General features: G+C 41.0%; 1 protein-coding gene across 1 annotated transcript; it reads left to right on the forward strand.

Moving 5' to 3' along the window:
• Positions 1-1,592: 1,592 nt before the first annotated feature.
• On the forward strand, positions 1,593-24,929 carry abhd17c.S (abhydrolase domain containing 17C S homeolog; the record flags this gene model as incomplete). The annotated part of the gene is given in 3 exon segments (NM_001093451.1): positions 1,593-2,249; positions 20,273-20,452; positions 23,391-24,929. Coding segments are annotated over 3 exon segments (936 nt in total). The 3' UTR covers positions 23,611-24,929.
• Positions 24,930-26,675: the final 1,746 nt, after the last annotated feature.

The raw sequence follows: 26,675 nt of genomic DNA on the forward strand, positions 1-26,675 counted from the left end.
TCAGGAAACAGGTCAGGAACAAGATTAGGCAATAAGGCACACAGGAAACCCAGGATACACTTTAGGGAAGTAATCCTATACTTGGGCGCCATTCTGGCGTCTTGGTAAGGCTTTTATATTTGAATTTGGCGCCATTCTGACGTCATCGGCGTCCTTGCGCCGACGTCGACGTGCTGACGTCATCGCGCCGGCGCCGCTACCCACGTGGCGGCCATGGGCGCCGCCATTTTGGAAGCGACGCCGGCAGGGAAGGACGCGCCGCCCGGAGCTCCTGGACCTGCTCCGGGCGGCGATCGTGACAGACAATAAAGCTGGCCATAGATGTTGAGATTTTTAAGAGATCAGATCCTCATCATGAGACCGCGATTTTCTCTGAACGATCGTACGAATTGTCCATCAACTAAAAAGACCAATTTGCCAGGAAAACAAAGGGGAGCTGCCTGCTTGGCCCTGCAAACATAGATAGATAGCACTGGGACCGATAAAGAAGTTTTAACCTGGCCGATCAATTTCCTGACAGATGTCGGCTGAAAAATCATAAGATGTATAATCGTTGGAATCCCACTAACCGCACGATAATTTCGAAGGATTGGTCAGACTTCCTTAAAATCAATCGTTCGGCAAGAAGAACTGTCGCGTCAATGGGGAGCTTAACTGGATCTGTGATTTGAAACCCAGTTAAAGGGATACTGTCATGGGAAAACATGTTTTTTTTCTCAAAACTCATCAGTTAATAGTGCTGCTCCAGCAGAATTCTGCACTGGAATCCATTTCTAAAAGAGCAAACAGATTTTTTTATATTCAATTTTGAAATCTGGTGCTAGACATATTGTCAGTTTCCCAGCTGCCCCCAGTCATGTGACTTGTGCTCTGATAAACTTCAATCATTCTTTACTGCTGTACTGCAAATTGGAATGATATCACCCCCCTCCATTTCCCCCCCCCCCAAGCAGCCTAACAACAGAACAATGGGAAGGTAACCAGATAGCAGCTCCCTAACACAAGATAACAGCTGACTGGTAGATCTAAAAACAAGACTCAATAGTAAAAGCCAAGTCCCACTGAGACTGATTCAGTTAGTACAGCCTGCCAGAAAGTAGTTCCATCCTAAAGTGCAGGCACAAGTCACATGACTGGGGGCAGCTGGGAAAATGACAATATGTCTAGCCCCATGTCAGATTTCAAAATTGAATATAAAAAAAATTTCAGTGCAGAAGTCTGCTTGAGTAGCATTATTAACTGATGCGTTTTGCTGTATAAATTTGTTTCCTTCCCAGGATTCCCTGTGCAAACACTGCCCCTTTAATATCAAGTAATAAAGAAATACATGATCTATGGGAAGACGGTTCTACTTGACGTTGGTAGGACATCGAAACCCATTAACCTGTATCGTCTCATGTGCTGGAGAAGGGTCTGCTAAGGAATGCTGGGAATTGTAGTTCCAAAAAAAATACAAACGAGTCTAATATGTCCAGGAATCCTCGCGCTGTCGTTTCCTGCGCAGCGTCTGTCTCCGCCGTGCTAGGGGGCAGCACTCTTCTGATAGTCGTCGGTCTCGTTTCCCGGAAGCAGCTACAGGCCGTGCGGGAGAAGCAGTCAGATGAGGAGGTAACTGCGGGCTACTACCTGGGTGCCAAGGACGGGCACTTCTGAGCCTCCCCCCTGTTACCCTCCTCCTTGGTCCCGTCCTTTCCTCCGGCCTGGGCCGCCCCAATGCCCGAGCAGGGACCCAGGATGAACGGTTTTTCTTTGGGGGAGCTGTGCTGGCTCTTTTGCTGCCCGCCCTGCCCAAGCCGCATCGCTGCCAAACTGGCCTTCTTGCCCCCGGAGCCCACCTATACCGTGCGGGAGATGGAGGCCCCGGCAAGCACCGCCCAGCAGCCCCCGAGGGAGGAGGGGAGCGGAGAGCCGGCGGCCTGCAGTTTGCACCTGTCGGAGCGGGCGGACTGGCAGTACTCGCAGCGGGAGCTGGACGCGGTGGAAGTGTTCCGATGGCGGACCGAGCGAGGGAGCTTCCTGGGCTGCATGTTCGTGCGCTGCTCCCCCGGCAGCCGATACACGTTACTCTTCTCCCACGGGAACGCGGTGGATCTGGGCCAGATGTGCAGCTTCTATATCGGCCTGGGCACCCGCATCAACTGCAACATCTTCTCCTACGATTATTCCGGCTACGGGGTGAGCAGCGGCAAACCCAGCGAGAAGAACCTCTATGCGGACATCGAGGCGGCCTGGCACGCCCTGAGAACTCGGTAAGAACTGACACATTGATTAGTCACTGGACTCGGCAATTAGTCATTGGACTTAATAATTAGTCATTGGATTTAAGAATTAGCCATTGGACTTAAGAATTACCCATTGTACTTAAAGGGATACTGTCATGGGAAAACATTTTTTTTTCAAAATGAATCGGTTAATAGTGCTGCTCCAGCAGAATTCTGCACTGAAATCCATTTCTCAAAAGAGCAAACAGATCTTTTTATATTCAAGTCACATGACCAGGGGCAGCTGGGAAATTGACAAAATGTCTAGCCCCATGTCAGATTTCAAAATTGAATATAAAAAAATCTGTTTGCTCTTTTGAGAAATGGATTTCAGTGCAGAATTCTGCTGGAGTAGCACTATTAACTGATGTGTTTTGAAAAAAACATGTTTTCAGATGACCGTATCCCTTTAATAATTAGCTATTGGACTTATTAATTAATCATTGGACTCGGTAATTAGTCTTTGGAATTAATAATTAGTCATTTGACTTAATAATTCGTCATTGGACTCTGCAAATAGTCATCGGACTTAATAATTAGCCAATGGACTTAATAACTAGTCATTGGACTCAGCAACTAGTCATTGGACTCGGCAACTAGTCATTGGACTTGGCTACTAGTCATTGGATTTAGTAATTAGCCAATGGACTGAATAATTAGCCAATGGACTGAATAATTAGCCAATGGAGTCAATAATTAGCCAATGGAGTCAGTAATTAGTCATTGGACTTGTTGCAGTGACGTAACTAGATATTTAAGTAGGGATTCATCAAATCCACTTTTTGGGATTTGGCCTAATCCCCAAATCCTTTGTGCATTATTTGGCCGAACACTGAACCAAATCCTAATTTGCATATGCAAATTAGGGTCAGGAAAGGAATACGTGGGGGGGGGGAAGTTTTTTTTACTTCCTTGTTTTGTGATAAAAGTCACGTGATTTCCCTTCCCACACCTAATTTACACATTCAAATTAGGATTTGATCAGCCATGCACAAGGATTCGGCCGAATCCTGGATTCGGTGCATCCCTATTTTCTGGGCCCGACAGCAAATTATTTTTCAGGCCCCCAAAATGTTTAGCATAGGATTTGTTTTACCAATATTTATTGAAATTGTATATGAATTAGGGCTTTTATACCTTCTAGGCCCCCTGCAGGCACAGGGTCTGCTTCTTCTATAGTTACACACCACCCCTAATTAGTCATTGGACCCTCGCTGGCTAAGGGCATGGATTGGTTTAGCCTGGGATTACCAACCAGCGGCCTACTGGTTAAAGGACACAGGCCCAAACCTACTTATTGCCAGGTTTCCTTCATGAGTGTCCCTGTTTTAAGATGAGCCTTTATTGTACTATTATGCACCATACTCTGTATATTATAGAGATACACACACTGTATCCCATAGCACATATTCACATCCACACACTATTAAAGGGAGCCGTGCACTGACCGATGCTCTTAGATATCAGACTGATATTTCTATGGGCTGCACAGACGGCTGCTATGGCTGTACACGGTATGGCTGCCTTTCCATTGTTCCATACAATCAGACTTGCAGCGAGTGAAGATCCATAACTGCCAGTGCACCATAAACACCAGTGTAGCCTGGTAAATTAGCAGATGCCATTATTAAACATGGCCGATTCATGAAAACACTGACACCCGTAGTACAAAGATATTGGTCAAAATCATCTGCCCAGCACACACATACTAAAAATAATACAGAACAAAATTGTATCTGTACACATATAGCCAGGTTGATGCATGTTACCCCAAATGTCATCGGATGAGCCGTGATATCCCAGTTAGAGCACAACCCTATGGTACATACAGTAGAACACCCATTTTACGTTTTTTCAGGGGACCAGAAAAAAATGGTGTAAAATCAGGGAAATGTATTGTGCATAATATATAGTTGAGACCACAAAACAATGTAAAATGAAGGAAAGGTTAAAATCAGGGGATGTAAAATTGAGGTTCTACTCATTCTACTGTATATCAATATAGTTTTGAGGGAAGATGAGAGCTCTGCTGTCCATGGTGCTGGAGAGTGGACATGTCTGTTCCCACTCAGACCCCCACCTTCTAAAACTGAAATCAATATTGCCATGGTCCTGCTTTGTCTTTAGCCTAGGGCTGTATATGCATGGCACATTGACTCTGTTAAACAGCTACTTTAGGGGTCACAATACTTTCCCTGCAAATGTTCTGCCAGTCTTTTAGAGAGTTGCATGGAGGTGCAGCTTGGACCCCTGGCTATTTAAGTTTACAGCTGCTGAACATATTGTAAACATTAAGTAATTGACGATGCTAAATATGACACTGTAAGCAACAGGTACTGGTTAGACAGGCATTTTCAATATATTAGACTGAGTTCTGGGAGCCGGGGGTTGGCTGGCAGGTGGTGTAAGGCAAACAGGACAGCCCCAGCCCTTGGTTATATGGAGATTCCCCCTCCCCCTCAGTATTTGCTCAGCTTTGTTCGGTAATAGCACAGAAGGCATTCCTGCCTGGTTCAGAGAATATTCCCTCTGGGCTATCTATGAACTAGGCATCTCTTGGGGAAATACACTTGTTTTACCAGCAAGATAAACACACAAAGATATTCACAAAACCTATAACCGAGATCATGTAGCCACTGAGCTACTTTGTAATGTAAAGTATTTACAGGGCATCTATTTAATTATTCGCCACAGTAACCATATGCTAAAATATGTGCATGTGTAAAGTGTAATTTTTCACCTACTGAAGCAGCTCTGGGAAGGGGGGGTCGCCGACCCTGTAAACTGATCTAAATGGATACATTTAGTTGATACATTTCTTATCTTTGTCCCTGCTGAGCAGAATCTCTGGCTTTCATTACAAGCAGCTGTTAGAATTGATACAATAGTTGCTAATATTGCAGAGATACTGCTGAGAAATGTATCAACTAAATGTAAAAACTCAGTCGCACAATTGTAACAGTTTAGAGTCTGCGCCTGAATTAGTCAGACTAAAACACCAGAGACAAGAACGTTCAACTTTAACTTAGATTTTGGAAAAACAGTCAAAAATAAATAATGTAAAGTAATTGAAAAAAGTCTTAATTTCTGGGGAACAACCTGAAAATAACGGGGGAAAAAGTGTTTGGAAGGTGAAAAACCCCTTTAAGAACTCAAAGGTTTTTGTAACTTCTTGAGTTCTGCAAAAGGCTTTCTTTTTACAGGTGGTAGACATGTATTGGGTTCATATGTAGAGTTATCTAAGAATCTTGAATGCACTGTACTGTTGTGCACACAGGTTATCCTGTTTCTAAATATAAATGCAGAGCCTACAAAACCTAATTTGCTCATAGTATTCCCCTGACTCCATCCTGTATCCCCCTATACGTATCACTAATTGTCCTAATGACGTGCATAGGATGTGGAAGCCTTAATATGGAAGGAAACACATACATCCTTCTGGCCATGTGCACTCTGGTTTCAAAATAACTTGTCTTCTTATTCCATTTCCCAGTGACTGCTGCTGGTACTCTTATTTTTTTTGGCAGGGATTAAGTAATTTCCAGTGGCATTACCTATATAACCCCCTGTGCTGATAGTATTTCATGTCACAAATGCATTTGCTATGTAGAAACCAGATTATCTCTTATGTGTTGAAGCTGATACATAATGAACCCTGTAGCATTAGCATTTCTTATACAGGTATGGGACCTGTTATTCAGAATGCTCAGGACCTGGGGTTTTCCGGATAACTGATCTTTCTGTAATTTGGATCTTTATACCTCAAGTAGAAAATCCTGTAAACATTAAATAAACCCAATTGACTGGTTTTGCTTCCAATAAGAATTAATTATATCTTAGTTTGGATCAAGTGCAAGGCACTGTTTAAATACTACAGTGAAAAAGAAAATCATATTTAAAAACTTGGATTATTTTTATAAAATGAAGTCTATGGGAGACGGCCTTGAATTACAGGAAAAAGGCCATCTCCCATAGACTTCGTGTTATGAAGTCTATGGGAGACGGCCTTTTTTCCGTAATTCAAGGCTTTCCGGATAACGGGTTTCTGAATCCTATACCTATACTTATATTTAGTTTTAAAGGACAAGGAAATTGCAGTTCACTGGGGGATGCCAATATGTTATGCACCAGTGAATATAATTGTTAACCTCGAACCCCATTTTTCTCCTAAGCACCTCGCCTTCATTTTAAAGGATTTCCCAGGGAGCCCTTGTGGTTGCATTGATTATGTGTTTGTCCAGTATCGTAACATAGGAGTTTTTATTATGTTTTGCATGCGTTGGCAGAATGGCAGTTAAAAGAAAAGTTCTCCAGTCAGTGGGTTTTTAAGCAAAGAGAAGACCAGGCTAAAGCTGGCCATACAATGAAAGATTTGCTTGTTTGGCAAGGCCACTGCATCAGCCTGGGATAAGGCATATAGAGCAGATTTTGGTGCTGAAGTGCATTTAAGTATACATGTTGGTGACAGAATCTGCTCCGGGCCGGCGACCCAGTGACTTTGGGTGTAGGACCATCAGAAAGCTGCTAGGAACATAGGGGTGAGAATCCGCCTTGTGCGACATTAGCCTTACTGAGGCTGTACACAAATAACTGTGTTGTTTATCCATGGATTGGATCCCCCACCCTGTGAAACATACTGAAGTTCACTTTTGATTGGTAAATATTGCATTCATCATTTTCCCCAATTTAAAACTTTACTAAGCAAGTTCAGTTGCATTCCCAAAGAGCAATGTGAGATATCAATGCTGTTCATTTTATTTTTCTGGGTTTCATTAGTTTGAAAGTACTGCTTTAATTTTAGAAGAATGAAGAATAATCACAATGCTTTGCAATTATTTCCATTGACTGAAGGAATTTACATTTTTGCTTTCATTTGTCCTCTACAGATAATTCCCCTGCTGGTATAAACCTTCACATGTCTTTTTGCCTGTTTTCTGAAAATACTTTCTGTACAAATCATATTTAGCAAACCATTTTGTCTTTTGTATTCTATAATTATATCTCTTGTTTGGCAACTTTGATTTGTAGTAGGGAACAGTCGCCTGGCAGGTTACACCCTCTATTCTATTCAAATCAGTGTGGAGTAATTCCTTGCTTTCTTTTAACCCCCCCCCATCAGTGTGGAGGAATTCCCTGCTTTCTTATATCCCCCCCTGCTGAGCAGTTATTTGCCCAGTTGACTAAAGCTGGCCATAGATTCAGAGATACAGATGGTTTATGGATCATGGTTGGAGTATCACAGCATTTCAAGTAACTGCTGATAATTAATGGACAGATCTTCGTCTGATGTGTTCTTTTTTCTAATTATTTTAATCTGAATGGCTAATGGTAGCGCCATAGACTGAAATGAAGAAGCATTCATCGCTCAAAGAAGAAATTCTATGGCCAGATTTAATGATAATCCATTATATCTAGCCATAAATAGCCATTTATATCTGGTGTTCACCCCAAATCTGGTCCATCCGAGTGATTTTGTAGAAAAGCACATAGGCATTCTGCAGTCTGCTTTTTTGTCACAGTTCTTTCTATTTCCTAAACAAAAGCTGCTGAGACGTAACACATCTGTCATTACCTTAAGCTGCGTTACAAATACAGGGCAGGTATATATATATATATATATATATATATATATATATATATATATACCGTATATACTCGAGTATAAGCCGTCCCGAGTATAAGCCGAGGTACCTAATTTTACCTCCAAAAACTGGGAAAGCTTATTGACTCGACTATAAGCCTAGGGTGAGAAAGGCAGCAGCTTCTGGTAAGTTTCAATCAAAAAATTGAGGGTTTCTGCTCCCATTGGAGATGCCGGCGACCATTCTTGGACGCCGGCGAATATTCTTGGAGACTATTCTTAGGCGCCGACTACTATTCTTAGGTGCGGGCGACTATTCTTAGGCGCGGGTGACTATTCTTAGATGCGGGCGACTATTCTTAGGTGCCTGTGACTATTCTTAGGCGCCGGCGACCGTTATTGCGCTTGACCCGAATATAAGCCGAGGTAGAGTTTTTCAGCATATTTTGGGAGCTGAAAAACTCGGCTTATACTCGAGTATATACGGTATATATATTATGTCGGTACAGTGAACGCACTCCTCCTGGATATAATTCAATCGATGGTGGTGCGTTGGTCAATGTTTGATAATACAATCCAATGAATGGACCCGCACTCGTTCATATTCAGTGAAATAAATGTGTCTTTATTCACAGGTTCATTTCCAACGTTTCGGTCCTCTCTGGGACCTTTTTCCTTGAGTGTTTGTACCCTGTAACTAGTGGCCCAGTTACATACTGCTAGCACTTCAGCCTTGGTTCTGTCTGGTATAATTAGAAGGAATGTTTTTTGTTCTGTTTTATTTATACATTTTCCCTTGAAGTTTTCATAGGCCTACCAGGTCAGGTTGGAGTAGATATTTTTTACCACAGGTTTGTGGACTTTTACAGAAGCCTTTGAACACTCTGCAAAGATACTACCAAAATACTGACTCTTCTAGTTGCATCCCTCGAAAAGATCAGTGTATCCATTATATCTTAAGCTCACAAGTCATGCAGGGTCTGAAACATTTTTTATACATTGGCGACTCTTTGGAGGAGTTGGAAATAAGGGCAGGGGTCACTTGAAATTTTGACAATTTTTTGCCAAGTGAGGTAAAGAAGATTATTATTTTTGGCTGTCTGAGACAGTCTCCTGTCATTTCTGTCTCCTGTCATCATCTGTCTTCATTGTTTAGTCTTGTTTTGCCTTAACGTTCAGCAGAGACCATTGTTGAATTCAAAGTTAAAGACTTTACTACTGCTGATTTCCGCTGTTCAACTTAGTTACGTTTAAATACTAGCCTTTAAAACACGAGGCACACACGTTCATCATTCATTGGCTGTGGGGAGTTGTAGGTTGAGAAAAACATTAACTGGCCTGGTCTTTGCCCCAGTGAGATAATAAACCTACTTTCTGTCAGTTGCAGTATTATGTGCTGTTAGCCACATAGCTTGAAAGACTTAAAGGGAATCTTTACCCTTTTTAATAGTTTGGGGAAATAAATAGATCTTGTTATTTTAACAGTATTTGCAATTTGGTTTCATTAAAAGAACTGGAGCGTATGCATACCTCCCAACATTTTGGAAATAAGAGGGACACTTTTTTGACCACGCCCATTTTTCTGGCCACATTTATTTCATTTAACAAAATTTGGCAGGTTATGAAAGTTTGAACATATTTCTGTGTTTTTTTTTCAGTTATTACAGTTTTGCTAATGACCGTGAATTGTCCTGTAAGTCTAACTTCTCCCAAGAGACCTGTTATCTTATTTTGTTACTTATTTGCTTATCTCAAAATTGTTACAAAACTATCTTATCTGCAGCTGTGGCTGTTCTGGGCTCTCTGCCAAAAGCCAAATAAGTTAGCAACATTGTTTCTTATTCTGGTTGTTCAATGCAGAGAAAATCTGGACTTTCCAGTACAAACTAGGGACTGCGGGTTGAGCTGTCAAAAGAGGGACTGTCCCTTGGAAAATGGGACAGTTGGGAGGTATATGTATGTAATATATTTACCTGGAAGGTAGTGATCTATAGATCTTTTCAGTTTGTGATCCAGGGGGCCTTCTGCCCATGGTGCTTAATAAGCTTACATAGTAATATCACAGTGAGGAGTAGGCAACACTTGGTATTGTGCATACCCCCTCTTTTGCCTTCCTTTGCTAGTCACTAATTTGGCTGAATCATATCAGCCAAACAGATCACAGAAATGTAAATAGTAAAACATTTCATGCCTTGGTGGGAACTAGGTGCTCCTGTAAGAGCTGAGTTTTATAGGGATGGTAATATATTTTTCTCTTACGGTCGCTAAACACTAAATTCTTGCTGGTTTGGACTTGCTGATTCTATAGATATGGATATGCTTTTATATTGCTATTCCTGTCTGTCAGGTTTACGCTATAACTTTTACTGTCTTTATAAGGGCAATGACACACAGAACTATTAGTAGCTGCTATTTGTTGTGACTACAAAATGCCAGAAGATTACAAAATAGCAGAGACGATTATCACTATCTCTTTTGTAGCTGTGACAAGTAGTTGCTACTAGTAGCTCTGTATGTCATTGCCCTAAGGGTAAGGGCACACTGGGCGATTCAGGGAGATTTAGTCGCCTGGCACCTTCCCTCACTCTGCTCTGGCTAAAATGAAAAATTGCTGGCGCTAATCACACGTGGCGATTCGTATTTGGAAAAATAATCGCTGCGTGTGATTAGCGCCAGTGATTTTTCATTATAGACAGCGCAGAGTGAGGGAAGGCGCTGAATCTCCCCGAATCGCTCACTGCGCCCTTACCCTAAGGGGATTGACCCTATAAGGGTTGGGGCAGACGGGCAGATTCGGGAAGATTTAATAGCCTAAACTTCGATTTCCAAAGTTGCCCGAAGTTTTCTTGTAATGCAACTTCGGGCGACTTCGGAGATCGAAGCGCCACAAGTGTTTTTAGCACAGGCGATTCTTCATTCAATCAGACGGAAGGCAGTTCAGGGAGATTGACCCCACTCAGAAGAGGCAATTAGTCGCCAGGCGACTAAATCTCCCCGAATCTGCCAGTCTGCCCTAACCCTTATAGGGTCAATCCCCTTAGGGTAAGGGCGCAGTGGGCGATTCGGGGAGATTTAGTCGCCTGGCACCTTCCCTGATTATTATTCTCCTTTATCCTGCATTTGCTACTGCTGAGATACTCTGTGGTTAGTATTCTTGTTTGATTCAGGATGTATTATGTAATGTTGGGAGGAGGGGATCGGTAATACATGTACTGCATATGGCTGTAGTTAGACATTTGCAGGATGTTGAGACACGTGGCAACCCTGGAATAGTATTTCCAGTGTTCCATATTTCATTTTAGCAGTTCTCCCTGCTGTGGTTAGAATCTACACTATGCTTCTAAATCATGTATCCATTGTTTATTCATCTTTAGTTTTTGTGAGCCCCTTGCTGGTTTCAGATTTAATAGATGTATGTTTAAGATCATAAAACTAAAAGGTTGATTGTTACAGCATTCTTACCATAAGGATTTCTGCATTACGACATATTTCCTTTAAACTAAAGCTATCATCACTGTGAGGGGTGCCAAAAAGTTCTCCACTCAGTGATTGTAATCGCTTACCAGATACCCTGGGCTCGGGCTCCTGTTTGCTAAAAATTGCATCAGCCAGGGGTATATATGTAGAAGCTCTTCGTCTATCTTTTCTCTTCATTGTGGTCCGGGCAGGTACTTGTGCAGTAGAGTGAAAGCGAATTTAGATAAAAAGAAATCTCGCTTTCTCACACTACTGTGCATGCTCTGGCCAAATGAACCCAGAAGATGTAGAAGATTAGAGGGAATGAGCTTCTTCAGAAATAACCCAGGAATGTTCAGTTTTCTCCTAATGGGAGCACTGGCTCGGGGTATTTAGTAAATGATTATAATAACTGGTTGGTACACCCCCTGGTGATTATACCTTTAGTTTTCTTTAAAGGTAGAATTATGCATTGATGTTGTCGTCACCACAAACCCTGTATTACATATTAACAAATCCTGTACCCATGTGTTTTGTTACGCCGTGCTTGCCTTTTCATTATGTTGTAGACTCAGGTTATTAGTTGTCCTGGGTGCAGCCTTCTATTTACGAACAGTTTAAAACTTTTTTTCCCTTTTTTTTTTTATGACATTTGTAGTCAACTGTAACTAGAAATTCAATAGTGATAAATCAGATGGTTGAGGTTGGGTGTTGACTGAATTAATCATGTGATGTCTAGGCATTTAGTGCACAGAGGTATACAATTTATTCACTTTATAAGCAGTTAATGATATGAGCCAAAATTGTGCAGTGGCCTAAACTCCCCTTTTCTGTGTACCACTTTTATGGTTGGGTGTGGACACAATGGAAGCCTTATTGTGGGTAAATAATATCTTTGTTAAACAGAGAATGGCAACAGTGCTGCATTATGTACTGAAGCACCAGGTTCTATATGGATCTGCGGTGGCTTATACAAGAGGCAGTGCAGTGAGCTATAACTTTACATTGATAGCTGTTGAATGTCTCTGATTTTTCCCCTTCAAAATGCCTATATCCAGAAACTCAGTGGATACTTGTTGAGGGTCATTGGAAGAAAACATGGATAAGATTAAAGAATTCAACGCAGTCATAAGCACAAATTTAAAATCACAGCAAATAAATGGCATCCAATTAAAGATGAGCATTATAAATATTCAAAGTGTGGCGCTTCACTGATACTGCTTCAATGAATTATCAGTAGAGGGTTACCTTTCTTTTTTTCTATCACAGAATAAGGTGTGGCCAGAAGTTCCTTGTATGTGCCCACCCTTGCAGTTGTGTTGCAGGGAAATAATGTCTACTGTTACTTTTAAAGAGTCACTAAACTCAGAAGAATGCCATGATAGACATTTGACCACGCCCATTTTATGGCCATACACTGACTGCCATGTCCATTTTACAAAACGTGGCATGTAATGGAAAGCTTGAACACATTTTTGGGGTTTTAGGGTCAGTTATGGACAGTTTTGCTAATGAAAGTGAATTATCTGCAAGTCTCCGTTTCCCCAATCGACATCTTATTTTGGTTACATTTGTATCTTTGCTTATCTTAAATTGTAACAAATGTATCTAAGTACACCTGCCACATATTCTAGGCTCTCTGCCAAAAACCAATCAAGTTTTAGAAACTTTGTTCTTCTAGCTTTTCAGTGCTGGAGATCAAATAGAAAGTCGGCACATTTCAGTAACAATCCGGGACTGAAGATTGAGCTGTTAAAATCTGGACTGTCCCACGGCAAACGGGATAGTTGGGAGGTATGGATTAAGGGTCTCTGATAATAGATCCTATATCTGTAGTTTATTCCTGCTGCTGAATATTTTTATGGTGTCACACATTTCCCAGTCCAGACCACTAGGTTTTTTTTCATTTGGATGTTCACCACCAGGGAATGGCTATACAAAGTGGACAATAGATCCTTTTCTCATGAAAACAATAATGAAAAACATGCCATTTGATTTGCCTCTATTCGGGTGTTAGGCTGCAGGCGTTAAATGAAGTGCTCTGAAATTCAGATAAATGATCCAGATTGCAATAACTGCAAAGCTGTTCTTCAAATTCGTCCCTACTCCCAAGTGCTAGAGCTCAGGTGGCACGGCGTTTCTCCAAGAATGTGCAATGTTGGATTTCTGCTTCAATTAATGTAAGATGAATCAATCAAGGCTCAGCCACGAGTCTCTCAAGTAATCTGGCTGGGACTGTGATTGCTGTTCTCTCTGCCAAAAACACAGGCTGAGCATTAGTTTCGCTGAGACAACCTTTCACTTTATTGCGTGTTTTGACTGACTGAGCAGTATTTGTATAGCAGAAGCCAAGAGAAAGCATCTGAAATAGCATTATGTTCATAGAAGTCAATGGTACAGAATTAGTTCATTGTTTATTCAAGGGTTGCTCGGGCTACTGCAGGCAAGTCCTCTAATCCAATAGGGGTAATATACTGTGTGTTAGGTCTAATGTTCTAGTGTATTTGCTTATGCTTGCCATACTTGCCATACTTTGCTCATTTCAAGCCAGGCATGGGCCATCTCAGCCTTTGATAGGATAGACTGCCCTTCTAGACCCACACAAAGTGCTTTGGGGTAAAATTAGATATTATCTGCATTTTGCAAAGTTCACATTGCTTTTGTGCACTCTACTGCTGTTACACCGCCCTTACCACTTTACTGAATGGCAAAAAAAACTGTACAGATGAGTTAAAAGATCAAAGGAGCCCCCATAGATATTGGACAGGTCTGTTCCCTGTATTAGTCCAGACTTCCATCACACCTATGGGTTTAAAGGCACAGTAACGCCAAAAAATGACACCTTTATAAAGGAAAGACAGTATAATGTACTTGTGCCCTGCACTGGCAAAACTGGTGTGTTTGCTTCAGAAAAACAACTATAGTTAATATAAATAATCTACCGTGTAAGCCATTTAAGTACAGGACACATAGTAAATAACCGATAAATTCTGAAGAATCCCATTGTATACTACATAGTTTATCTGCTGTGTATCCTGTGCCTTTTCTCATTTTCAGCTCTGAATGGCTGCCCACATGCCCACTATTGTATTGTAATTTTGTAGCAAACACACCAATTTTAGCAGTGCTGCACAATAGTACATTATATGTCCATTACTTTAGGACACTTTTATTTTTTAGTGTTACTGTTCCTTTAAGTGCAAACAGTCACCATTTTTTTAAATAAACCCAGTATACTTAGTTTATTGCTAATAGCAGTGTAACACGGTTGCATACTTTCAAAGCATTTAGCTTGCCATTCTTGCTTTATTATCAAGATAATTCAGTGTTTCTCAGTGAAGCCACGTTTACATGCTGAAGTATTAATAAGATGCAGAAATGAGACAGATATTAAAAATGACAGTTTTGTAGGGTTTTGCTACAGATCTAACATTCCCAAATATTTTTGTCACCATTTCAAGCCCCTCTTATACTTTCAGGAGCAGCCTGAAGAATTGCTCTAAAAATTCAATAGCAAGTCCAAATATGATGTCAATGTTGAATATACACAAACACTGCAAATTAACCACAGACTCATCACGTCAGTAGAGACTTTCAGTTTGTATTTCATTGTGTGTTCTGCATATTGCCAAAACTTTGCACTCCTGATCAATCAATATTAGATAAAGGAGAGGACGGTATATCCCTTCTAAAAGTATAACCACAGTTGTAATATGAGCTTGTGTAAAAGAGGCAAATGCTTGAGTTGAAAGTTCAGTATATTTACTATCTTCATCCTGGGTTAATCCTCTTGTTACAGCCTGTTTGTTAACTGTTTACCTTTTCTGTCCCCACTTTTTCATTTCTTTTTTGCCCTCTGTTTGTTTTGTCCCCCAGAAAAAAAAATTCAAGAATGTCTTTCCCGCAAAAAAGAGGGATATACTATAGCTGTGCTAAAGGAATTTTGCTATTCTTGGTTTTAAGTTAAATGGCTGCATTTTGCAGTCTGTTTTATAATAGCATATAAGGCTTGATGTTCACACTAAGGTACCCTATATGCCCAGGAGTATTGAATCTTGTTCTGAAATCGCATGCCCTCAGGTTTTGTAGGTGCAAACTGCTTCCTTAAAGGGATTCTGTCATGGGAACACGTTTTTTTCCCCCAAAAATGCATCAGTTAATAGTACTGGTCTAGCAGAGATCTGCGCTGAAATCAGTTTTTCAAAAGAGCACATATTTTATATTGAATTTTGAAATATGACATGGGGCTAGACATATCATCTGTTTCCCAGGTGCCCCAGTCATGTGACTTGTGCTCTTATAAACTTCAGTAAATCTATACTGCTGCACTGCAAGTTGGAGTGATATCACCCCCTCCATTCCCCCTGCCCCCTCAGCATCTTAACAATAGAACAATGGTAAGGTAAACGGATAATAGCTAGCTGACACAAGATAACCGCTCCTTGGTACATATGAGCATAGCACTCAATAGTAAAAATCCATGTCCCATTGCGACTCCTTCGGTTACACTAAGTAGGAGAACAACAGCCTGCCTGAAAGCAGTTCCATCCTGAACCGCTGGCTCTTTCTGAAAGCACAGTCTCTGGCAAAATGACCTGAGATGGCTGCCTGCACACCAATATTACAATCAAAAAAATATATACTTGTTGGTTCAGGAACAAAATTCATATGGTAGAGTGAATTATTGCAGTGTAAACCATGTAATTAAAGGAAAACTATACCCCCCAAACAATGTAGGTCTCTATTAAAAGATACTGAGTAAAACAAAACAGCTCATGTGTAAAACCCTGCTTCATGTAAATGAACCATTATCATAATAATATACTTTTTTAGTAGTATGTGCCATTGGGTAATCATAAATAGAAAATTGCCATTTTAAAAAATAAGGGCCGCCCCCTGAGATCGTAAGATTCAGTGGGGGTCATTTATAAAGTTCGCGCAGGGCAGATTGGTTCGCAAAGTGAATATATTTGCCCTGTGCATGGTTATATTTATAAAGCTGAATAAGAGGGTGCATACAGAATTGCGAATTTTTTATTCACAATGCGAATGTCTAAAGGGGCTTTATAAATATGTCACAATTCGCAAATTGCGAATCTTTATGCGCACACTCTGCGACTCAATTATGCCACAACTTTGGTGGCGGATAAAATATTCGCAAAACAGTTTTGCAAACTGCGAATTTAACGCTATTTTTGCGCACAACAACCTCGCACATTGGGTGCGCTCGCGCGAACTCCATTCTCATATGTGCGCCATTTGCGAAAACTTATTCACACTGTGAATTCGCAAAAACCGGAAAGACGGGCAGAGCAGTGCAATATATTAGCGCTCAGCAAAAAACATGCGCAATACAACCATTTGCGAAAAATATGCGCTGCGCGAACTTTATAAATGACCCCCACTGTGTACACACACAAACCACATGTAAGGTCACATGAGCCAATTAACAGACAGAGTTGTGTCTTTTGCTTCCTCACTTCTTCCTGTTACAGTTAGAGTTGTAGTATTTCTGGTCAGGTGATCTCTGAGACAGCACAGATAGAGTCACGAAATGGTGGTTCAAGGCAAGAGATGTAAAAGGGCAATAATTATGTAAATATATATTCCAGTTTGGTAAGATTCTTTAATATGTCATTCAATTTGATATAAACTATCTGTTGCTTAAGTATTCATTTTGGGGGTATAGTTTTCCTTTAAGCAATAAAAATCATGACCGTATCCCTTTAAGTGTTTAACATCACAGCATAAGAGCCATTTGTTGTGAGCATGAGTATAAGCTAGCAAGCGGCTGCACGCAAGCTACAGTCACTATGTACAATGCTAAGAGTCAGCTGGATTGGTGTCATTTTTACCACCATTCCACTGTAAGTCCAATCTTTGAGTGTGCACTTAGCTAATGCCAAGAGAAGTTTTGGTGGAGGAGGAATAATGCTTTGTGGCCATTTTCCATGAGGTCCAAGGTCTGCTATTCCAGTGAAAGTAATCCTTAAACCTACAGCATACATTTACATTCAGGACATGTGGTGGTTGTGGAGCCAGAAGCTGCTTATCAATTTTCAGCATGATCATATTTCTATAGGGGCCCCATATAAATATATTTGGAGCCTTACGTGACTTTTTTATTATATGGCCTCAGCACTGGCTTCTTTTACTTTTCTTCACGATATGCTGTCAGATTGATATCCTAGTTCGTGTTTAGATAGATAGATTATTGCCAGCGAAGCTCATCCTTCCCCTTTAAAAAGCACCGGCAAGCTTTGGGTTTGGGTATCCAGTCCTATATAATGATAGTGAAAGTCCAAAGAAGAGCAACTAAGCTGATAAAGGGTATGGAAAGTTTCACTTATGAGGAAAGGTTAACCAAGTTAAGGTTGTTTACTTTGGAGAAGAGACTCTCTAGGGAATATGATAATGATGTTGCTCATGGAAATGAGGAAAACTTGTGTTAAAGGACCGTTATTCTTGTTACTGAAAATGTTTCCAGTTAAAAGATGGCCTCTAGATTCAAGGCCCTTAACAATGAAACCTCTCCCTATATAACTGCTCTGATCTCAAAATACCCACGCTTTGTTGCAATCTACACTTTTCTTCTGACCTTCTCCTCATCCCATTCCTGACTGTAAGTCTTCTCTCATGTTTCTACCTGTCTCTGGAACTTTCTGCCTAGAGCTGTCAGATAGAGTCCTGCGCGGGTCCATTTTGTGGGACCCGAACCCGACCCGTACCCGCAACCTGCAATCCGCAACCCGCATTCTTACCCGATTGGACCCGCAACCCGACCCGACCCGCAAGTACCTTCTCTGCAACCCGGACCCGCGACCTGCTGACCATCAAGAATCAGGAAGTGCTGTCATTATAAACCGGAAGTGACATCATCGGAAGTAGATATGATCAGAAAAAAGGGAGTAAAACCGGAAGTGCTGTCATTGTGTACCGGAAATGACATCATCGGAAGTGGGCGTGACCAGAAAAAAGGAACAAATATTTATATTGAGAAGATCCGCAACCCGCAAACCCGCAGAACCGCCGACCCGCGGGTATACCCGCACCTTGAACTTCAACGAAAAACCCGCATGGTACTGCAGGTTTTTGCGGGTAACCCGCGGGTACCCGACCCGCTGCAGGACTCTACTGTCAGACTCTCCCCTTCCTTCCAAGCTTTCAAGTGTTCCCTAAACACCCAGCTGTTTAGGGAAGCATATTCAGTGTAGCTTGATTAACCAGACATCAACTTAAAACCAGTTTTATATTCCTTATGTTTCAAATGTACCCTAACCCTTTAGATTGTAAGCTCTTGCGGAGTAGGGCCCTGTAACTCATTTTTTTCTACTCAAACCCATGTTTATTAAATTATTGTAAGACCCCTTTTTATTTTAAATTACTGTAAACTGCTCTGAAACTTGCTGGCGTTCTATAAATAAAATAATGATTTCTACAGACAAAGGCTTTTAACTGTATAGAGCTCAAATAAAAATGCAGGAACTAACTCAATGCTTAAAATAGTAGTGGCAGTTGTGGTGCTTACAGAAAAAATAATCAAGTTTGGTAAAAAATATATATAAATTTTAAACCTTAAATGTTTTCCTTTGTCTAAATTGTTGTAATCCTGTATATCCGTAATTAGCAGCACAAAATATGTCTGACGCATACTGTGAATTACTGCCAGACAATTGCTGGCAGGAGTGTGATTGCCAAATGATCACCTGTTTTGGGATTACTGTAACACTGGCACACTATAGCTATGTAAGGAGTTGATTAGTCAAAGAGTCATGTGATTTAGCTTCCTTTTACTGGAACGTAATGCACAAATGTTTTACGTCAGCATCTGTTTATCAGACTTTATTTTTATGACATTAAATCTGATTAAACAAGCCAGTGAAGCATAACCAGTTAATCCAGTTAGGACAAGAGAACTGATCAAACATTCCCAGAAACAGGTGCAACCAACTGGTTTGTCTGTGCCAATCGCGTGTTGAACACCTGTAGATATCGATCAGTTACCCGCCTTCATTCTCTTAGGGCTCTTACTCACTGGCGTTCTGACCTGCGCTCCCCTGCGTTCCGTTTTTTGGCGTTCAGCCGCAGGGGAGCGCATGAATAGACGCATGTCATTATTTCAAATGGGGCTGTACTCACTCAGGCGCATGTAGGCGCCGAACGCAGTAAAAATGCAGCATGTTGCGTCTCAACCTGCGTTCGGCGCCTGCACGCGCCTGAGTGAGTACAGCCCCATTTGAAATAATGACATGCGTCTATTCCTGCGCTCCCCTGCGGCTGAACGCCAAAAAACGGAACGCAGGGGAGCGCAGGTCAGAACGCCAGTGAGTAAGAGCCCTTACGCACGTTCCAGGTCTTTGGGGATTAAGAGATGGTGTTAAAACATGAAAGTAGAAGAAGAAAAAAAGGAAATGTCAGTTCTTCCACTTGTAGTTGGATTATTAGACCCACACTCTCACCTTTATCGGTGTCCTACTTAAGTAGCAGTTCACCGTCACAGAATAATAGAAAGAAAGAAAGAAAAAAATCTTCCGTCCACTGTTTGTAGGATGATCAGAAGAAAAGTTATTCCTTCAACTGAATAATTGAACACACAATCCTGTTATTCACACATATACATTCATGGAGACATGCTCTCCCTATTATTGACATGCTATACACACGTAGCTCCGATATTCTGTAGAAACTCTGCCCTGGAGCTGCTGCAACTACTTAGTATCTTGTGGTTGGATGGGGATTATGTGTCGTAATTTGGCTGCCAGGGCCAAGGTTTGAGGCTTTCCATCTCTGCTGTAACGTTTCAATAGAGTTTATTCTGTCCCAAATATAAACAGTTTATGTTTGTGGTTAAGTTACATATGGTACATTTTGCAAGCTTTTTTTTCCCACTAGTGCTTATTTGGCTTGGCATCTATGTATGAATTTTCCAGTGTTGATGCTTATTTTTAATATCTAATTTTATGTCTCATTGCAGATATGGAGTCACCCCTGAGAATATTATACTTTATGGTCAGAGTATTGGTACTGTACCTACAGTGGACTTGGCTTCTCGCTATGAATGTGCAGCTGTCATTCTTCACTCCCCTCTGATGTCGGGACTACGGGTTGCTTTTCCTGACACAAGGAAGACCTACTGTTTCGACGCCTTCCCTAGGTGAGAACATTGTAGCTGTTATTCTGTATATTTTCTAGTAAAGATATGGGTTCTGTTATGCAGAATGCTTGTGACCTCCATAAAACTAGTGAGAAATGGTTCAGCAAATGCCAAAGCTTGCCTTATTAGTCATTTGTCAAAGCATTAGTCATTTTGAACTAAAAGGAGCACTGGATAGCTGATATAACATACACAATTTGTTTTGTCTAGAGCCCCATGCTTGTATGTTTTCTGCTCAGTAGTGTGCAAGTTAGGAATTAGCAGGATGCATCTGTCCATCACAACCTGCACAATATGTCTGTCAATCTTAGGATGTGGGATTTCTTTTGAACAGACTAACTGCTGAAACAAATGCTGCACGAAGAAAGTTGGCTGAAAAGGAAGTTTAAGGGCAGGTTCACACAGGCAGATTCGGGGAGATTTAGTCGCCTAAGGACTAATCGCCTTGTCTGCGGGGCGACAATCTCCCCAAACTGCCTTCCCCATGCTATAATGAGAAAACGCCAGCGCAATGGCACTCGCGGGACTTTGATTTCCGAAGTTGCCTCACGAGGAAACTTCGGGCGATTTCGGAAATCGAAGCGTCACGAGTGCATTGGCGCAGGCGATTTTTCATTTTAGCAGGCGGAAGGCCGTTCGGGAGATTGTCGCCCCAAAGAACAGGCAATTAGTCTCCAGGCGACTAAATCTCCCCGAATCTGCCCATGTGCCCCTGCCCTTAAGGAGGACTTATCACAAAATCACTTAACCACACCCCACGAACATGGAGAGCTCAACCTAATCCCAACACACTTGTTGTAAGTGTAGAGTGCTTATCCGGAAGACCCTTCCCTCGCATAAGGGTCAGTGGGTAAATGACAAAAGAAAGGCTTGATAAAGGACCCGGAGGGGTCCGAAACAATGCCCCTTTGTGATGTATACTTTGGGCTTCAAATAAATCACAGTTTGGACACAATTGTAACTAACAGGTGTGCATCCGAATTTCTTTTGTCATTAACCACACCCCACAACTACTGCTTACCACCTGCTATGAACCTGCACTCCTGTAAAAGCATGTGCTGCTACCCTAGTCTGGTGAACAACTGATCATTTGTGTACTGTGCAGTTGCTCAATTTTATGCTTATGGTGCAAGGGATACCTGTAAGTATACAGTAAGATGGTGGTGGCACACTCCATTCCCATACAAAAGTCCCCAGGTCCTGTGCTGGGCCCAGTGTAGAAGGTTAGCAATACGCCTCTGGTGGTTGCACATTTATGTACTGTAACCGGTGTCTGTAGTTTGGGTTCATCATCCTCTAATATAGTAACTGGCTGTTTCTAGTCTGCTGGGGATACACATCCCATTAGTCTTAGGTCCTAATACTTTAAGCAGAAGCAAGTGGAAGAATTATCAGCGTAAAATCAAGTCATAAGTAACTTGGAATGCAAACAGCTGTAAATGGCTTAACATCCTCCTATATACCTAATCCTTTTATCCCAGCACTTGTCAAGTGCTTGAATATATCCAAGGCAGCATGGAAGCAAAGATAAGCAGTCAGGACACCCCTTAACACTTTATATAGTGTGCCCTGTAGGTTGGGTGTATGTTGGGCTGCTCTGGATGTAGAGAATTCTAATCAAAGTGGAGGGAAGTAGATGTGTTAACCTTCCTATATGCGCAAGCTATAATTAGGCTTCTTAGTAATACCTCTAATGTCACATGACTCATTAAGATTTATAAAATAATTACTTCTTACTATATGAATGCTCTCTGTTTGCAATCTTTCCCATTATGCAGTTATGGCACACTTCAACTGTAAATATATTTTAGAGTAGATATTATTAGTTTATAGGATATTTTCCATAGTATAAACTTTGTAACAGGGAGGGTGGGCCTTACTAGTGATGCCAAAAAAAGCTCCAGTGGTAGCTCTTACTAGTATGCATATGTTAACAGGGGAAACACTCCTGCATTAATGTTCTTTTAACTCCAGAGTAGAAGGGAAGTGGTACAGACCTGTTAGAGCTGATTAGTCAGCTGCCATGGGCTAACAAAAATCTTGTTGGCAAGGGTTAGTTCTCTGCACTTCTTTGATTTTCACACGACACAAAAGTTGCTGGTACAGGTATGGGACCTGTTAAACAGAATGCACAGGGCCTGGAGTTTTCTAAATAAGGGGTCTTTCTTTATTTAAACATTAAATAAACCCAACAGAGTTGTTTTACTGCCAATAAGGATTAAAGGAATTGTTCAGTATAAAAATAAAAACTGAGTAAATAGGCTGTGCAAAATAAATGTTTCTAATATAGTTAGCCAAAAGGGTAATGGAGTGACTGGATGTCTAACAGAACACTACTTACTGCTTTGCAGCACTCTTGGGTTTCCACTGATTGGTTGCCAGGGAGTAACCAATCAGGGGCACATTGGTCACAATTGTTCACTTTTGAATATAACCAGCATGCTGATGATCAATTGCAAACTCACTGAACAGTTACGTCCCATGTGGCCCCCTTCAAGTCGCTGACAAAATCAGCGTTTGAGAGCTGCAAAGCAGGAAGTAGTTTTCTGGCTATTATGTCACTCCAGCCTTTATACATTACATGTGGCTAACTAACTATATTAGAAACATTTTATATTTGCACAACCTATCAGTTTACCCAGTTTCTATTTTTACACTAAACTGTTCCTTTGAGTACAAGGTACTGTTCTATTATATGTTTAAATTGGCATCTATGGGAGTTGACCTTCCTGTAATTTTTTCTGGAGAACAGGTTTTCAGATATCTTCCATACCTGTAGAGAAGTAGCAACTTCAACAACTGTAGCATTACCAGGAGCGACTGAAGGGCTTTCCCTTTGAGTTGGCCAATGTGTATTATGCATGCATTTAGAGGACTTTTTGTCAGTTTATTAACTCCCTATAAAAAAACTAATTCTCTTTTCTCCAATTCCATTCAGCATTGATAAAATCTCAAAGGTGACCTCCCCGGTGCTGATAATCCATGGCACAGAAGATGAAGTCATCGATTTCTCACATGGATTGGCTATGTACGAGCGGTGTCCGCGAGCTGTGGAGCCCCTCTGGGTAGAAGGAGCCGGGCACAATGACATAGAGCTCTATGCCCAATATCTAGAGAGACTTAAGCAGTTTATATCGCATGAGCTTCCCAACTCTTGAGAGCTTCGTTCTCTTACCTCAGTTACTGTGAATAACAGAGGGTCACGTCCGACCTGACGTCCACTGCGGTGCTGGGCATCCCTTGACACTGCCCATAAATACCCTGCTGGGTCGGATTACAAAGATCAAGCATCCGGTGGCACCGGTCTTTCTTTTTATTGTTAATGTACAATCAGCTGCTGTAACTTAAATCTCAACTTTTTAAAGACACCAAAAGATCCTGGAAATCTTTCTTTTCTAGAGCACCATTTATATTCTGGAACTTGTTTACACAACATCCTTTTGAAGAACTTCTGTCTTCTACTGCCAGTCAGTCCCACCACTACAACGCTATGGATCAGCTGGCTTTATAAACGCTCTTTTGGATCTGACCTTCAGCTGATGATGCCGACGTTCATCTTCAGATGGTTCCCTTTATGAATGACGGCATTCTGCTTGTTCAGTAACATTTATAGATGTGGTATTGTGATGGAACATTGTCTTAAATTCCTATTTTCTTTTAGACGTATCATGGAAGATATATTCATTATAATTATTCAGTCATCAATGTATGACCTATTGAAAAGCTTCATTGATGCAGTTTAACAATCCCATTCAAAGTATATATACCAAGTGCCCCATGGCATTTTAGTAGAAACAAACATGGACTGTCAGATTTAAATCTATGGGAAAATGTAAAACTAGATAATCCTAAGAACCCCAAACTGATTTCCCTGTCCCATTATTTCAAGATGCATTCCATGCAGATCTTTGCAAGTTCTCTTTACCACAAGGACTTTGCAGAGTTCTGTTTATTTTGGTCCTTGCACAATAATACGTGACTCGTTTTTTTAATATAACCAAAAGCATTTTGTTATGGATTTTATCCCTGTGTTGTTTTTTTTGGTACAAAATGTTTTTATAATGGTTCTGGGGAATATACTTAAATGCTTAAACGTAAACATTTTTTGGGGGGGAAAATAATCAATTTTCCTTTACATCTGATTTTGATTAATTTCTTATTTTTTTCAACTCCACACTGGAAAGGCACAATCTAAATACTTGGAGGTAACACTACTCGTGGGTTTATTAACCCAGCCCTGCCGCGGGAGTTAGACGCAGTGCGTTAACCCTGTGTGCTGGGAAGGCATGTACTCCCTTTAGAGAACAAAACAATGACTTTCAGACATTCTCGGTCTGTGTAAAAGGGGGTCTCGCCTTAATATACTGTGAGTCTCTGGATTATTTTGTAAAATAATCACAATAGATTATGATTTGTTTATTGTTGCTTGAGGACAGTGCTATGGTTGTTTTGGAATAAAGAATGCATGGAAAGTAAATCAAGGTGATAGTGTTTTTCTTTAATGGGGTTGTTCACCTTCCAAACACTTTTTTTCAGTTCGGTAGTTTTCAGATTGTTCACCATAAACAGACTTTTTAAAATTGCTTTCCATTAGTCCGTTTTTACCGTTTTCCCAAAATTGAAGTTGAATGTTCTTGTCTGTGGTGTTTTAGTTTGGCAGTTCAGTGATCCAGGAGAATTCTGAGCTGTTACAAATTGCTACATTTAGTCAATACATTTTTCAGCAGTATCTGTGGAATATTAGCAACTATTGTATCAATTCTAACAGCTGCCTTTAAAGGGCATGTAAAGTCTAAAATAGAATAAAGCTAGAAATGCTGTATGTTGTATACTAAATATAAACATGAACCACAAGCCAAAGCAAACAAATAATTTATGCTTTCAAAGTTGGCTACAGGGGGTCACCATCTTGTAACTTTGTTAAACATCTTTGCAAGACTAAGACTGTGCACATGCTCAGGGTGGTCTGGGTTGCATAGCGATCGTCATAAACAAAGCTGCTTGAGTTCGGCATGGCAGTTAGGGACCATCTGACAATTCCTATCCACAGCAGTAAATGAAGGGAGAATTTCACTGCATACAGTCAGGTTTCTAATAAAAACGGTACACATTTTTTAATTAAAGTATAGGTTTCTTTTTCATTAAAGAAAGTAAGAATGGGATTTTATTTTTTTGCCTTTACATGCCCTTTAATGAAACCCAGAGATTCTGCTCAATCAGGGAAAAACATAAGAAATGTATCAATTTAGAACAGTTAGGGGCAGATTCACTAAGGGTCGAATTTCGAAGTAAAAAATACTTCGAAATTCGACCCTCGAATTGAAATCCTTCGACTTCGAATATCGAAGTCGAAGGATTTAGCCGCTAAACGATCGATCGAAGATTTTTCGTTCGATCGACACGATTAAATCCTTCGAATCGAACGATTCGAAGGATTTTAATCCAACGATAGAAGGAAAATCCTTCGATCAAAAAAAGTTTAGCAAGCCTATGGGGACCTTCCCCATAGGCTAACATTGACTTCGGTAGGTTTTATCTGCCGAAGTAGGGGGTCGAAGTTTTTTTTAAAGGGAAAGTACTTCGACTATCGAATGGTCGAATAGTCGAACGATTTTTCGTTCGAATTGAAGTCGTAGTCGAAGGTCGAAGTAGCCCATTCGATGGTCGAAGTACCCAAAAAATACTTCGAAATTCGAAGTATTTTTCATTCGAATCCTTCACTCGAGCTTAGTGAATCGGCCCCTTAGAGTCGGCAACCCCCCTGAACTGTCTTAGAAGGTTAAAAATCTATCTGAAAACAACTGAACTGAAAAAAGTTTTTAAGGTGAACAACCCTTTAATAAATCTATATATTCCTGTAATTGCACTCTCACCAAGACTTCTCTTTCTGTTTCTACATATTCTGCAGGCAGGAAAGGATACTCTCTATTAAAGAACAGTAAGTGCAATGGCACTTGAAACCAATGGGTCGGTTGTGTTTGGGCCGCCTTCTGCATAAGCCTGCCAGACTTGGATATTAAGCTCTTCCTTTCCTTCTTGTCTGTGACCCTACAATGACTGCTTTTGCCTCCAGCTGCCTCTATTCATAGGCACATGCTTGCCTGGACCCTTTTCATAAAGTCTTTGGTGGGCGGGTCAGGCACGTCTATAAATAGAGCTGTCGGGTTGGGAGGTCTCAGGTTATGGTCTGTGACGGTCGATCTTTTGCTGACCCCTCACATCA

Source organism: Xenopus laevis, chromosome 3S (genome assembly GCF_017654675.1).
Source record: "Xenopus laevis strain J_2021 chromosome 3S, Xenopus_laevis_v10.1, whole genome shotgun sequence".
NCBI lineage: Eukaryota > Metazoa > Chordata > Amphibia > Anura > Pipidae > Xenopus > Xenopus laevis.